The sequence below is a fragment of the Coregonus clupeaformis genome, chromosome 8 (genome assembly GCF_020615455.1).
Source record: "Coregonus clupeaformis isolate EN_2021a chromosome 8, ASM2061545v1, whole genome shotgun sequence".
In the NCBI taxonomy this organism is placed as follows: Eukaryota; Metazoa; Chordata; class Actinopteri; order Salmoniformes; family Salmonidae; genus Coregonus; species Coregonus clupeaformis.
This window is the reverse complement of record NC_059199.1, coordinates 22,299,689-22,315,126: the sequence shown is the minus strand read 5'-3', so window position 1 is coordinate 22,315,126 and position 15,438 is coordinate 22,299,689. Positions and strand designations below refer to the sequence as shown.

Below are 15,438 nucleotides of genomic sequence, written 5' to 3'. Positions count from 1 at the left end.
TACATTTTACATTTTAGTCATTTAGCAGACACTCTTATCCAGAGCGACTTACAGTTAGTGAGTGCATACATTTTTCACATTATGCTCTGTATTCTCTATCTGGTTTTATCTTACTAAAGACATTCCTGAAGCTTACACTATGGTGTCCCGTCTCCTTATTAATACAGCCTATTCTCTCCCTTCTTCTTCTTCTTCTTCTTCTTCTTCTTCACCCGAACCCCCCCCCCTCCTCTCCTTCCCTCCATCCAGTTATGATCCTCTCCCTAGCTGCAGCCATGAGCAGCAGTGGCCTTCCCCAGAACACTACTTCCTCTGCAACCTTTGACCCCTCATCCCTTGACCCCTGGCTTGACCCCTACCCTGACCTCCCCGGGGTCAACTCCTCCTTCGCTGTCCCCGTCCGCACCTCCACATCCGACCTTGACCTACGACCTCTGACCACACCCCAGGTTAGTCATGATGTCATCCAGTTTTGTGTACGTGTATATTCTGGTTGATTTTATAGCTTTTTAAAAATGTTGCTGACTATGTGAAGTAACTTTGGGTATTTTGAAAACGTATTACTATTATTGTTGTCATCAACAGGATGTCAACCCATGGGACGTGGCATTATGTGTCACAGGAACTCTCATCTCCTGCGAGAATGCTCTGGTCATTGCTGTCCTGTTCTACACGCCGACCCTTCGAGCTCCTATGTTCATCCTGATTGGTTCGCTGGCGTTCGCCGACCTCCTGGCGGGTCTCGGACTCATCCTAAACTTCGTCTTCACCTATCTGGTCAAGGGAGAGGTCGTGACCTTGGTTTCCACAGAGATACTCATCATGGCGTTCACTGCGTCCATTTTGAATATCCTGGCAATCACTGTGGACAGGTACGATGACATTGTAGTTCTCTTTATGTTGTATTTCTGATTACTATAATTGCGGCGATGCAACTGTGTAGGGGGAAGTTGCCCCTAGACAATGATCTTGGGTCAGTTTTACATTTCTCCCACTAATGGTTTAGGTTAGGACTTGGTGAGGGGAAGCTGATCCTAGATCTGTACCTAAGGGAAACTAGACACTAGCCACTAGCCCTGTAGCTCAACTAGTGCATGAGTAAAACATAGACTGGAATTCTGAGTGTATCGGTTCTCACTATGATGAAAACATGGACTGGTCTTAAGTAATCAGTTATCAGTATGAGTAAAACATGTTTTGGAATAGTGAGTGTGCCAATGAAAACATGGACTGGACTGACAGTAATGTTCACTCCATTACAGGTACCTGTCGCTCTACAACGCGTTGACCTATCACACCGAACGGACTGTCCTCTTCACGTACCTGGTGGTAGGGCTCATCTGGTTGGTGGGTCTGATCCTTGGAGTCCTCCCCGCCCTCGGGTGGAACTGTCTAGACGACGAAACGACCTGTAGCGTCTGCCGACCAGTCACGAAATCCAACGCCGTTGCACTCGCCGTCTTCTTCCTATTGGTCTTTGCAGTCATGATGCAACTCTACCTCCAGATCTGTAGGATTGCATTCCGTCATGCTCAGCAAATCGCAGTCCAACATCAATTCCTTGCTATTTCCACGACCAAGGGAGTCCAGACACTCTCTGTAATTCTCTGCGCTTTCGCTATGTGTTGGTTGCCATTCGCAATGTATTCTATAGTGGCGGACTCGAGTTATCCTACAATATATACATATGCCACTGTGCTGCCGGCGGCGTGTAATTCAGTTATAAATCCAATCATATACGCTTTTAGGAACCCGGATATACAGAAGGGGTTGTGGTTGGCGTGCTGTGGGTGTGTTCCGTCAAATTTGAGTCTGAGACCGAGGGCGAGGACCTCCAGTGATGTATAGGGAACCTGGACATACAGAAAGCTTGATTAACTGGCCCGGAGTGTGCGGAGGATGTTGCCAGGCCAGGCCAACTGGGAGATGGGAATGTCGAGCCCTGGAGAAGGGTTTCTGGCTGCGACCCCTCCAAACTCTCCCTCCCACCATACATCCAGTGATGTAGAGGTAGGGGTGTTTGGGTCGTCAGAAGAAGGGGATCTCCCCTCCTCCCCCCTTTCTCTAGGGATGTGTTGACGTCAAGGCAAGATGGCACCCCTCCTCGAACCTCTGACGATGTATATGTTTGGGGTGTGGTGAGGTCAAAGTTCAAAGGTGACCAACAAGGCAAGGTCGACCCCCTCCTAGGACCTCCAATCTCCAACAATGTATAGGTTTGGGGTACGGTGACGTCAGAGCAGGGTGGCAAGGAGAAATGTGACCGACCCCACACCTCACCTGCCTAGGGCGGAGACCAGTGTTGGGTGATGGGTGTGGCTCCCCCTAGTCATACGTTGAGGAGGCATGGACTGGACTGAGAAGGTCTGGGATGCATTGCCCTGGGCCTAGCCCTACCCAAGCCCACTGGATAGAGATGGTAGTAGTGGACTGTGACTGTGTGTGGGGCTGAGGTGAAACACTTATAGGCCTCTGCAATGCTTCTAGCGCAGAAGGTGAGCATGAGTAGTGGAGAGCCTAGTAGGAGTTTGTTGGAAGATGATAAGGAGTCTTCGTAAACACAAGATGAGCTAACTTACTTATGATGAGCAAACTAGCCGACCATGGTAATGTGTGTAAGGTTAGGGTACTACGACCTTGAGGTTTTCAGTGAGGTGTCATTTGAGAGCTTCTTTAAAGCTAGAATCCTTAGTACCTACATCCATTTTTGGACTTACAAATTACTGATATATACCCATTGATTATTGAAGAATATAACTTATGAATGCTTCATGAGCATGGATCAACTGTCGTACCCCATCAGAAGCTTGTTTTACTTCAATAGTTGTAAGCAATGTAAATGTAAGCAAACATTGTATAGCCTCAAAACATGGTTATAATTATTGATATCATGGATGGTCAGTCCTTGCATCCATACCTCTGTCCATGAATTTGAGAGTGGTTACATTTCTCCAGGCCCAGCCCTCAACTTTTTACCAAAACTGAGGCGGGGTGCTGGCTTTGTTATTGTTTTAATTAAGGATTCTAGCTTTAAACTATCATGCTTAAACTATCATGCCACAATGATCGTATTGCAAATGATGACTATACCCGGTATTAGAACACCAATAACAATCGTTAGAACCAAGTCACAAGGCCAAACAAACAAAGGCAATATGAACTCTGACTCATGTTTACCATTAGAGAAAAAACATACATTTTTAGAAAAGCCCAAACCTCTCAAGAATTCCCTTATTTCCCATTGCTATCAACACAAAACAAACCATATCACTAAGCATTATGTTGTATGTTGTAGGCCTACATTTAGGAGGTATAAAAATAGAATTACAGTACTAAAATTCCTAGAAATCTGAATTTTCTACAGTTATTATCATGTCAAGAAATGCATCTAAAACATTCTAAACCCATTTCAGCACCATGGACTTCGCCTAGCGAATCAAACCACTGTCACCCAGCACTGAGAGCTAATTTCAGCACCATGGATAGCGACCGTGTAGCCAACACTCCTAGTCCCTATTAGCCACTGATCTAAGGTCAGTTTTGCATTTTCCCATTTACTGGTTAAAGTTAGAATTCAGGAAGTGTAATCTGATCCTCGATTCGTGTCTAAGCCAAGGGAAATTCTACCCTTGGAGCCAGCTATTCAGGCCGTTGTTTTCACATGTCTCATTTGTTGTAGGGTTTAATAATGCATTATAAAACAGGACTGGCGTTGAGAGAAAGAGAGAGCACAGCCCCGTGAGTTTTAGATTAACACGATCTTCCCAGGCAGACAGAGAGAGAGATGACAATATGTGTGTCACAGCCGACGGCTCGTGTTCCCAGAAGCTTTGGCTGAGTTCCATAATGACGTAATGGGTTCTACCGTTCTAAATGTTGCGAAGGGTTCTAAATGATAGCAGATGGAGATGACTGTTGGAGGTGTCTGTTTGTCTGTCATTTCTGGCAATTAGCCTATTAGAATAGTGTGACATGCAATCATAACAATTAATATACATCTGAATTAGATGTATAATTTGATTCATTTGATATCATTAATGGAGTTACATTTGAATTTAAACTATTGAAAACTTAGTGCACGTAGGTTTAAAAGCCTTGATTCAGGCAGGCAAGTTAAACAATAATGATTGATCAACATCCGTCTGTCAAACGACAATGTAAACAGTATATTGATTATGTCAGGTGAACAGACATCGATCCAAATCCGATAGGGTGTCTATCAATAAGATGGCGATGCATGGACGACACAGCACTAGACAACAACAGAACACCAGAACGTAGCCTGAAACACAAAACCAACATTACACCACATAGGCTCTGGGTTCCATATTCATTATTTTATTGGCCTATATACCCCTAATTTCCCCTCTCCGTATCTAGGTCTCTACACAAGCTTCAAATCACACATTCCCTCTCGGCTCTGCATCTCTGGATGTCTGCAATAGAGGGAAGCTGATGTGTCATAGGTGGTTAGTAAGGCGAAGAGACGAGGAGAGGAAGCAAATTAATACTATTAGGATGTAGCCCCAAACTCCAAATGAAACAGAAATTGAGATTACACTTTCTTAAAAATCTTTCTGATTAGCAAACATGTTTGTTTGTCATCAAACAACTAGGATTTTGCAACTGTATCCACTGTACTGTAAAAACAACAACAATTGTAAAAGACTACTGTGGCCTATGTGATGTGCCAGCCATTGGGTCTATCTATAGGTCAATGGAGAGCTGGCTGTCTTATGAGGGTAAGAGTTTAGCCTATAGAGCTTGGTGTTTAAAAATGACTAAATGAAGGCAAACTGTACAGAAATATTTTTATATTGTCAATGAGTCACCGTCACTATTCAAGGGTATATCACAATTCAACGCTTTTACCAAAAAGAAAATGTATCAAAAACAAACAACAAAAATATAACAAAATAACTTTCATAATGGCACACATACAGAACTGGAGAACTTCCTTATAAAATGATGATGGCATTTTTCTACATTGTAAAGTGCTGTTTTTTCTATTGTTTTCTATTCAGTGGGATTGACGACCAAAAACAATCACGCTTTCGCGGTTAGGCTGTGTCCCAAATGGCACCCTGTTCCCTATATAGTGCACTACTTTTGACCAGAGCTGTATGGGCCCTGCAAAATAGTGCACTATATAGGGAATAGGAAGCCATTTGGGATGGGTCGTTGGTGTAGTTAGGCAATGAATGCAAAACCCAATTCACCAATTCTTTGAAAATGCAGATTCTGTAACTAACTGTTATTTTGGCCTTATTGTACTAACCTAACTTTGCAATAATGTTTAATGTGCTTGTAGTGGCTAAAATGACTCCTACAGTATTACTTACTACTGTGTACAGGTCAATATCAAACAGCTACAATCGAGAGAGTGGGAACTGGACCTACTGGCAGATAGAATCCATTCAAATCAAACTCTCACTACCTTCAACTTTCAACAATAAAAAATAGACATAAATATTGGTTAGCATATATCAACATAAACCATCATTTTTGACCACCATATGACCGATTATAGATCTAGATGTATTACCTCCTTGTGTCAGCCTTTAAATGCACAAGACAACAGGTGTATATTGGGGTCTGCTGTGTACTCCTCTGTCTTGGGGTGTATTAACTAAGAACTAAACAGAACCAAACGAAGGCAGAAGCAAACGGGGAGGGACATACTTGAATTTGTCCAATAGAAACCCTCGTATTTGTTGCAAAATGTTTTACGCATTTTCTACCGTTTGCGACTAATGAATACACCCCTGGTCACTCTCTGATGGAAACATGCGTAACCACGGTGGTGAACACGCAGAACTCTTATGTGTTCTTTTGTGAGGTGCGTCCTCCAATGTCATTGAATCCCATTTGTGAATATACCACTCTGTCATGCCTATAGAACAGGGGTGGGACTACCGAGCACCGTGTGTGTGTGTGTGTCACCCCCTGGTTCATATTGCCAATACTGTATTGTATGTGATGTAAGAAAAAAACAGACACTGTAAACAGGAGATGGTCAGGCTCCTTTCCTGGAGGGCTGCAGCACATCTGTGGCCTGTTCATTTGGGCACGCAACGGAAGACGTTATAAAACCTTTTGCAAAAGAAAATGAAAGTGTTTCTTGTTGGAAAAGTCCAGGTAGTTCCTTCTAGTTTCAGTCCATTTGGTGCCTAACGATCACGACCCAGCTGATCCTCATCATTGACTTTCTATTAGTGTCTTGATTTACACATGGGAAACCAGGTGTGAGCACTTTATAGCCAATCAGTGATGTTAATTGGTTAATTGGTCAATTAACAGAAAAATGGAAACTACAGCGGACACTGTGGCCCTCCAGGATAAAAGCTTCACTCTCTTATGGATAAACACACCAAGATGGGTCATACATACTGCTGTAGGCATATCTTTAGAAAGAGATTATATTAATTATATTTCTATATGCTCAACACAGTCTCTTCAGGAGGGAAAAGGAGTGTGGTTATTTTTCTTATGCAATGCTGTACAGAAACTTATATTTTTATATTCGTCATCAGGGCATGAGTTTAAACAAACATGGTTGTTACAGTGTGTGCGACTTGTGTGTGGGTATTATCAATGGTCAAAATAATTTTCTTGAAACAATGTGTGTTGGATTATGCTAAAAAGTGCCATATTTCTTACCTATTACTGGTGTCTTATTTTGGTTGATGTATTACATGTATTGATCATGTATGTGTTTGTCTCATGTATTTCAAGGTAAAGGCATTCACGAGCTATGAAAAAACATGACAGCCTATCACAAGCTATGAAAAAAGATGATAGCCTATCACGAGCCATGAAAAAACATTATAACCTATCACGAGCTATGAAAAAAAACGACAGCCTATTACGTCTGATCTTGTGTAGAGATTATATATAAAGGATAATATCGCTAAAACCAAACTGATTTAGGATCAGCTACCCCCCCGTCCCCCCCAATCCCAACCTAACCATAGGAGAGGAGAGCACTGAAAAATTACCTTGAAAATATTAGCTAAATATGAGCAAAGAAAAACTGCAATTGAGGACCTTTGTGGCAGCAGAAATGGCCAAGAAATAGTGTATATGTATCAGTGCTCTGTGAATAACAATGTGGAATATAGGAGGAACCTAAACCCACAGGCAATATTCACCAGAGTAGAGCAGACACATAAACATGCCATTCTGAGAGCACATTGCCAAAAAATACGTATATCAATATTACTCTAAATAGGCCTAATTAAGATATAATACAATCTTTATTTACCCATTATACAGAGAACAGAATAAGCAAGCTGGACTTACATAAAAATAAAACTATTTAAAGGGGGGAAAAAGCAGCAACAAACGTCATATTGTCTATCTGGTTACAGGTGACGTCATTGCTGAGAAGAGAAGAGAGGAAAAGGTCATTTCAAAGACACTTTCTATCTGCTTCCCAAATTGAACACTATTCCCTATATAGTGCACTACTTTTGATCAGGACCCACATAGGGCTCTGGTCAAAAGTAGTGCACTACATAGGAAATAGGGTGCCAACATAGTGCACTATATAGGTAATAGGTTGCAAATATAGTGCAATACATAGGGAATAGGGTGCCATGTCAGACTGTGCTCCTCTCTCTGTAACATTTCACAAATCCTACCCAGAAATAAATCTGTCTCCAAACTATAAATAGCAAGCTGAAAGCGAAGGAGAAGAAAAAAATTGTTTACCCCCTGAGCAACTTGAAAATCCTCTCATTGCTCCATTAGACAAGAAGCTTCTCGCTCTCTTTATCTGGCCTCTCTCTCTCTCTCTCTCCCTCCCTCCCTCTCCCCTTCCTTTCTCCTCATCCTCTCTCCCCCTCCTCTCTCTCTCCTTCCTTCTTTCTCTCTGACAGATCTGAGAATAATGTAAAGCTGGATTCTGTTTCGATTGCTTTTGCTGCTTTACAAAGGAACCCCACTAAACCTAAGCCACCTGCACTTATGAGAAAATGTGTGTGTGTGTGTGTGTGTGTGTGTGTGAAGCGCTTTCAGCACTTGGAGAAGCGTTAGGCTATATAAATCCCATTCGTGAAAACGTTACATATTGTCTATAGCAGTACCTGAGAGCTAAACTTCACTGGGACCATGTATGGTCTTCACAGATTAAACAGTGTTTATCGTGCATTATCGTTGTTTCTTGGGGTGTATTCTAATTTCCACTTAAGCCAAAGTTTTCACTTAGTCATGCATTGATGTCAACAGGGGACTAAGTGAAAATGCAATTTATGTAAGTGGAAGTTAGGATTTGTCCCTCATAGACTAAGGAAGTCAGGCCCTGAGCAAAGGACGTGATTGGTTGATGATACTGTGATGTAACAGAGCTAACATCTTGTTGTTGTTCTTACTGGTTATGTCCCAAATGACTCCCTATCTCCAATAGAGAGCAATAGTAAAATGCCGTCTTTTTGTAGGGACTAACTCTGCCATGGACAAAGCCTATGGGTAAATGAGTTTTTGTAGGGTTTTTGGATAAACGCTGAAAATAAAGGTATGTGGTAAACACAGACATAGGAGATCTTATACCTTTTGTTCTATGAGATAATAATTTTCATCAGCTAACGTCACTTTTTGTTTATTTTGAAGCATTTATGTAACCAAAAAAAGCACATAAAACACATAAAGGCTTCAAAATTAATAAAGGTCATATTAACTGACTGATATTATCTCATAGAACAAAACACATAAGATCTCCTAAGCCTGTGTTAACCAGAGACCATATTTTTGGCGTTTATCCAAAACCACTATTCTTTCCCCATTCATTTCCCATTTAGGAATGGCTGAACAAAACAGATGTAACTCATTTCTGGGATTTAGGACTACAAGCTGGAGAGCTCTATAAAGTGCACTACTTTTGAACAGAAATATTAGACTATGTGGGGGAATAGGGTCATTTGTGACACAGTCCGAATCATGTTTTCATTTTCTTATTTGTATCGTGAAATATCAATGTGAAGATGACAAAGTACAATGCACTTTATGGTTATCTTCCAAATGGCACCCTATTCCCTATATAGTGCACTACTTTTGACTAGAGTCTTACTAAAAGTAGTGCACTACATAGGTAATAGGGTGCCATTTGGGATGCACATTATGAGTGGGACATGTTACACATTGCACTATAAGTGTCGAATGTAAAATAATACTAATATTGCTGACAAATGATTTATTTTTCCTATTGTAAATAAATTCAAGAAATCGAAAGAAAAAAAAGAAAAAACAAGGGAGAGTAATTTGCCAAATAAACTGATAAAAACGAAAGAAGCTAAATGATTTTTGTGTGCTTGTTGAGTTGCTCTCTTGTACATTTCACTGTCAAATTATTTATCAATGGTTGGGTCGAGCGCGTGTGTGTGCAGATATTCTACACTATCTTGTCTATGTGTTTGTGTGTGTGTGAGAAAGAGCATGTGTGTGAAATGTGCCTACGTGTCTCTGAGCATGATGATATACAGTGCCTTCAGAAAGTATTCACACCCCTTGACTTTTTCCACATTTTGTTGTGTTACATCCTGAATTTTTAATTGGTTAAATTAAGATTTTGTGTCACTGGCCTATACACAATATCCCATAATGTCCAAGTGGAATAATGTTTTCGCAATGTTTACAAATTAATTACAAATGAACAGCTGAAATGTCTTCAGTCAATCAGTATTGAACCCCTTTGTTATGGCAAGCCTAAATAAGTTCAGGAGTAAACATTTGCTTAACAAGTCACATAATAGGTTGCATGTATTCACTCTGTGTGCAATAATAGTGTTTAACAGGATTTTTGAATGACTAACTCATCTCTGTACCCCACACATACAATTAATTATCTGTAAGGTCCCTCAGTCGAGCAGTGAATTTCAAACACAGATTCAACCACAAAGACCAGGGAGATTTTCCAATGCCTCGCAAAGAAGGGCACCTATTGGTAGATGGGTAAAAAAAAAAGCAGGCACTGAATATCCCTTTGAGCATGGTGAAGTTCTAAATTAACATAAACACATTTAGCATCTCCAAGCTTCCATGCATAGCCTACAAGTCACTGATGCATACCTTTGGAACATCTACATTTAAAAAAGTCTAATAAATCCATGTAATATAGCCTACACCGTCACAATTAATCAATTATTTATTTTAGACAGGTCTAAAGAAACATGATATGAAGAAAATGTAGTCTATTTCAGAAGAACAGAATAGCATACTCTGCATTGTCCTTATGTTAGGCCCTGATCTGGCTATGCCATATGGCTGTGGGCTACACTAGTTCATTTAGCAGACAAGATTTGCTTAGAATTCAGTGGCACTATTTTATATTATTTTATAGTATGAAGAATGCAACTGAACATAGCTGAATAAAATAGAAAGGATAGTTTCTCCAAACGATTTGAGGGAGTGCGCACATGCGGCTATTTTGTGTTGAGCGGTTAACAAAGAAACAGGTACTCCTATATGCTTAATTTAGAGTTATTTATGTAACTTTGGTTGTGATAAATATGTTGGGCTATTTGTTTTGATTTTAATACATTCTAAGGCTGCATGATGCGACTCTAAGGATGATTTGAAAAAAGTTGCATGAAAGGCATGAGTTCTGCTTTGATTTTTGAGCAGGCTGTACACACTTCATCAGTCTTTCATTCACAATTTGACAAGCACTTGATAATGCCTCAAATTTCCCAGCTGCATCCACTTTGTGTGGCCATAATCCCCCTAAAAAAATAAATGCCTTTTGTGGCCAGTGGCCATTGTGCCCTTGGGCTGAATATAAAAATGATAATTCCCTTCTCCCCGCTGCGTGCCGAAGCACCTCTCACTCTCATGGCTCTCAGTCACGTGATCGGGTCTTTCTCACAGGCTACAAGTGAAGAGACACATCTGGGACGCAACTGCGCATGTCCTTATCCAATTCTGAGGCACATATTGAAGATGTTAGAAGAACTGACCACATTTACTTTTCGTCAGCCAACAAGATGAGTAGGCCTGACGAACAGCAAAAGCACTAGCCTATGTCAATTTACTATCCCCCATAGTAGGAAGTTGACCTATTCTATTCTGTGTGAGAAATAAATATTCCAAACATAGTCCGGGACAGTTGTGGGATGCGATAGATCCCATTAATACATCCACTAGCATCAAAAAAAGGTGCATTTCTATGGTGAAAATGATCTTGCCCAAACTTGAAACTCACGCGCTGCGTATGTATGCCAGTTAGGCTCTACACCCATTGTAAAGCGGATTAATGTGCTTCATTTTAAGAAGTTATTTGGCCACTTTAGTTGTGATACAAACCTTATCAAAACATACAGGCCAATTGTCTAGGCTACATGAGGTGTGCGACTTTGATTTCAAAAAACCCAAAGAAAAACATGCGCTGTTTGCCTTCAGCTGGACATCATTCACAAGTGATAATATATAATTCACAAGTGATAGGCTAATATTGTCACCCATCACACTATTCTTGATTTAATCTTGTCTTTACATATATTAAATAATATATGTCATCTATGCACTTAAATAGCGAATAGAGGACGCTTTTCCCGTGGTTCATTTTCATGCCAGCCAGGTAGGCTATACTCCTGTTGTAAAGAGAAGCAATGTGCTTAATATTAGGAAGGTTGAGAAATAAATATAGTAAGCTTGAAAATGGCTGCCTAGCAATGATCAACAACCAACTTGACAGAGCATGAAGAATTTTAAAATGAATAATGTGCTAATATTGTACAATCCAGGTGTGCAAAGCTCTTAGACGCTTACCCAGAAAGAGGGGATTCTAACATGTATTGACTCAGGGGTGTGAATACTTATGTAAATTAGATATTTATGTATTTCATTTTCAATAAATGTGCAAACCTTTCTAAAAACATGTTTTCATTTTGTCATTATGGGATATTGTGTTTAGATGGGTGAGATTTTGGGGGGATTTAATCCATTTTGAATTCAGGCTGTAACACAACAAAATGTGGAAGAAGTCAAGGGGTACTTTCTGAAGGCCCTGTAAATAAATGTGTGTGTGATCGTACGTGCATGTCTATATGTAAGCATGTCCTACGTGTGATTTCAGTTTGTGTGTGTGTGTGTGTGTGTCAGTCTGTGTAAAGGAAATGTATTGAGCATTAAAAGGGCTGGTGATAAATTATAGCAAAACTCTCACTGGTTACGTCCCAAATGGCACCCCACACCCCCCTTGGCATTTTTCCTATTTTGTTGCCTTACAACCTGGAATTAAAATGGATTTTTGGGGGGTTTGTATCAATTGATTTACATAACATGCCTACCACTTGGAAGATGTAAAATATTTTGTTTTGTGAAACAAACAAGAAATAAGACAAAAAAACGGAAAACTTGAGCGCGCAAAGTAAATACTTTGTAGAGCCACCTTTTACAGCAATTACAGCTGCAAGTCTCTTGGGGTATGTCTCTATAAGCTTGGCACATCTAGCCACTGGGATTTTTGCCCATTCTTCAAGGCGAAACTGCTCCAGCTCCTTCAAGTTGGATGGGTTCCGCTGGTGTACAGCAATCTTTAAGTCATACCACAGATTCTCAATTGGATTGAGGTCTTTGCTTTGACTAGGCCATTCCAAGACATTTAAATGTTTCCCCTTAAACCACTTGAGTGTTGCTTTAGCACTATGCTTAGGGTCATTGTCCTGCTGGAAGGTGAACCTCCGTCCCAGTCTCAAATCTCTGGAAGACTGAAACAGGTTTCCCTCAAGAATTTCCCTGTATTTAGCGGCATCCATCATTCCTTCAATTCTGACCAGTTTCCCAGTCCCTGCCGATGAAAAACATCCCCACAGCATGATGCTGCCACCACCATGCTTCACTGTGGGGATGGTGTTCTTGGGGTGATGAGAGGTGTTGGGTATGCGCCAGACATAGCGTTTTCCTTGATGGCCAAAAAGCTCAATTTTAGTCTAATCTGACCAGAGTACCTTCTTCCATATGTTTGGGGAGTCTCCCACATGCCTTTTGGCAAACACCAAATGTGTTTGATTATTTTTTTCTTAAAGCAATGGCTTATTTCTGGCCACTCTTCCGTGAAGCCCAGCTCTGTGGTGTGTATGGCTTAAAGTGGTCCTATGGACAGATACTCCAATCTCCGCTGTGGAGCTTTGCAGCTCCTTCAGGGTTATCTTTGGTCTCTTTGTTGCCTCTCTGATTAATGCCCTCCTTGCCTGGTCTGTGAGTTTTGGTGGGCGGCCCTCTCTTGGCAGGTTTGTTGTGGTGCCATATTCTTTCAATTTTTTTATAATGGATTTAATGGGGCTCTGTGGGATGTTCAAAGTTTCGTATATATTTTTTAAATAACCCAACCCTGATCTGTACTTCTCCACAACTTTGTCCCTGACCTGTTTGGAGAGCTCCTTGGTCTTCATGGTGCCGCTTGCTTGGTGGTGCCCCTTGCTTAGCGGTGTTGCAGACTCTGGGGCCTTTCAGAACAGGTGTACATATACTGAGATCATGTGACACTTAGATTGCACACAGGTGGACTTTATTTAACTAATTATGTGACTTCTGAAGGTAATTGGTTGCACCAGATCTTATTTAGGGACTTCATAGCAAAGGGGGTGAATACATATGCACGCACCACTTTTCTGTTATTTATTTTTTAGAATTTCTTGAAACAAGTTCTTTTTTTCATTTCACTTCACCAATTTGGACTATTTTGTGTATGTCCATTACATGAAATCCAAATAAAAATCAATTTAAATTACAGGTTGTAATGCAGCAAAATAGGAAAAGGGGGATGAATACTTTTGCAAGGCACTGTATAGGGTACCTATATATGTTCCTTGTTTTACTATCATTGTGGGGACTTTGGGAATTTCCGGTACCCACGCCACGAGGATAGTAATACAAGCACACATACACACACGTTTGGTTTACTATCCTTGTGGGGACCAAACAATTGATTCCCATTCAAAATCCTGTTTTACCTAACCCTTAACCCTAACCCTAACTATAACCCTAACCCAAAAACACCTATGCCTAAAATTGCCTTTTTCCTTGTGGGGACCGGCGAAATGACTTCTGGTCCCCACAACGATAGTAAAACCAAAAACACACACACACACACTAAATAAGAGATTTGATAGCTAGCTACAGAGTGGTGCAGCTCTGTCTCACCATAAGTTGTGACGCAGTAGTGACGCAGAAGGTTGGGGGAGAGGACAGAGAGACCACTGTCGGCACAAACACCTAAACAAACACGCACGTATGCACACACACACACACACACACACACACACACACACACCTCTACCTAGGCTAGGAGTGAGGCGGAGAGAGAGGAGGGCATGGGGAGATAATTCCTATGCTAGCCAGACTCCTTGACTCACATCTGCAGAGGTCTCCTACAGAGAGAAGCAGGTCCCCACTGTGGCCAGATGAAGGAAGTGCAGGTACAGGCACGAGGACACTGTAGAGCTGGGAAATACTCAGGCAGGCAGGCCCATCCACCCACAGACATTGGCTAAATCCCAAATCACCCCCTTCCCCTCGCCCCTCATTTGCATGTTCACTCGCGCCTCCACCATATGCACAAGTGTCCCAAAACTGAGGGAGTGAAAATGATCGAGGGTGTAGGGGCTAATTAGTCTCACTGCAGAATTAGACAATTAATCCACGTTAACAAAGCGTAAGATTGAGAAGTTGCTCCAAACTTCCAGTGTTGTGTATTCATGGATGCCAAGGGAAGCCAGGATTCCCCATTTTTTTTTACAAAAATATAAAATAAAAACAAATACTAATTTATCTTTCGTCTTTCTGTGTATCATAATTTCCCTTCAATTCGCAAGCGGCTGAATTTATCTCACAGGAGATAGCATCCGAGTGAGCGAAATAGCACCCCTCTGTCTCTCTACGTGTAGGCCATCTATCTGCTGCTGTCTGGTCCAAATGAGTATGACATTGTTGCCACCTGTAGCATTCAAGGCAAGGGAAGCCAGCGAGCATTTGGCCTCCCTTGTCAAAAAAAGTATAACAAATTTGCCAATCAGCGTTGAGCTAAACTGAGTGAGCTCAACTGTGAATGGTCCTGGTGCACCAAAAAAAAGGTGTCAAGGGAAGCCAGTTTTGATTTGGCGTCACTCCTATCAAATCCCATTGAGAGCATACGTCATTGACAGAAAAACTTGAATTGTTGCATTTCGTTGTGTTGCTAGACAGCTGGCAAAAATTGTCCCTTTCCTAAATTAGCCATGGATGGAGATAGGGATTTGGACTTGTGGTTTTACTTAATTCTCCGGTAATTCTAACGGCGATTCTGATCCAACCATTAATTCATACATTGTTGTGCCCCTGGCCTGACAAGATGGAAGTTCAATATGTAGCTAAATGTAGAAGGCTAATGTTAACTAGTTAATGTTGCCCATGAATGGAAGTTAGGCTAGCGAGCAAGCATTTTAGCCAGGTAGCCTAGGACAA

General features: G+C 41.2%; 1 protein-coding gene across 1 annotated transcript; it reads left to right on the top strand.

Annotated features, from left to right (window-relative positions):
- Window positions 1-251: 251 nt before the first annotated feature.
- gpr185b (G protein-coupled receptor 185 b) lies at window positions 252-2,875 on the top strand. Its single transcript, XM_041882613.2, has 3 exons — window positions 252-449; window positions 586-872; window positions 1,263-2,875. Exons 1-3 carry the CDS (start codon window positions 252-254, stop codon window positions 1,846-1,848), a joined length of 1,071 nt encoding a protein of 356 aa, XP_041738547.2. The 3' UTR covers window positions 1,849-2,875.
- The last annotated feature ends 12,563 nt before the right edge of the window (window positions 2,876-15,438 follow it).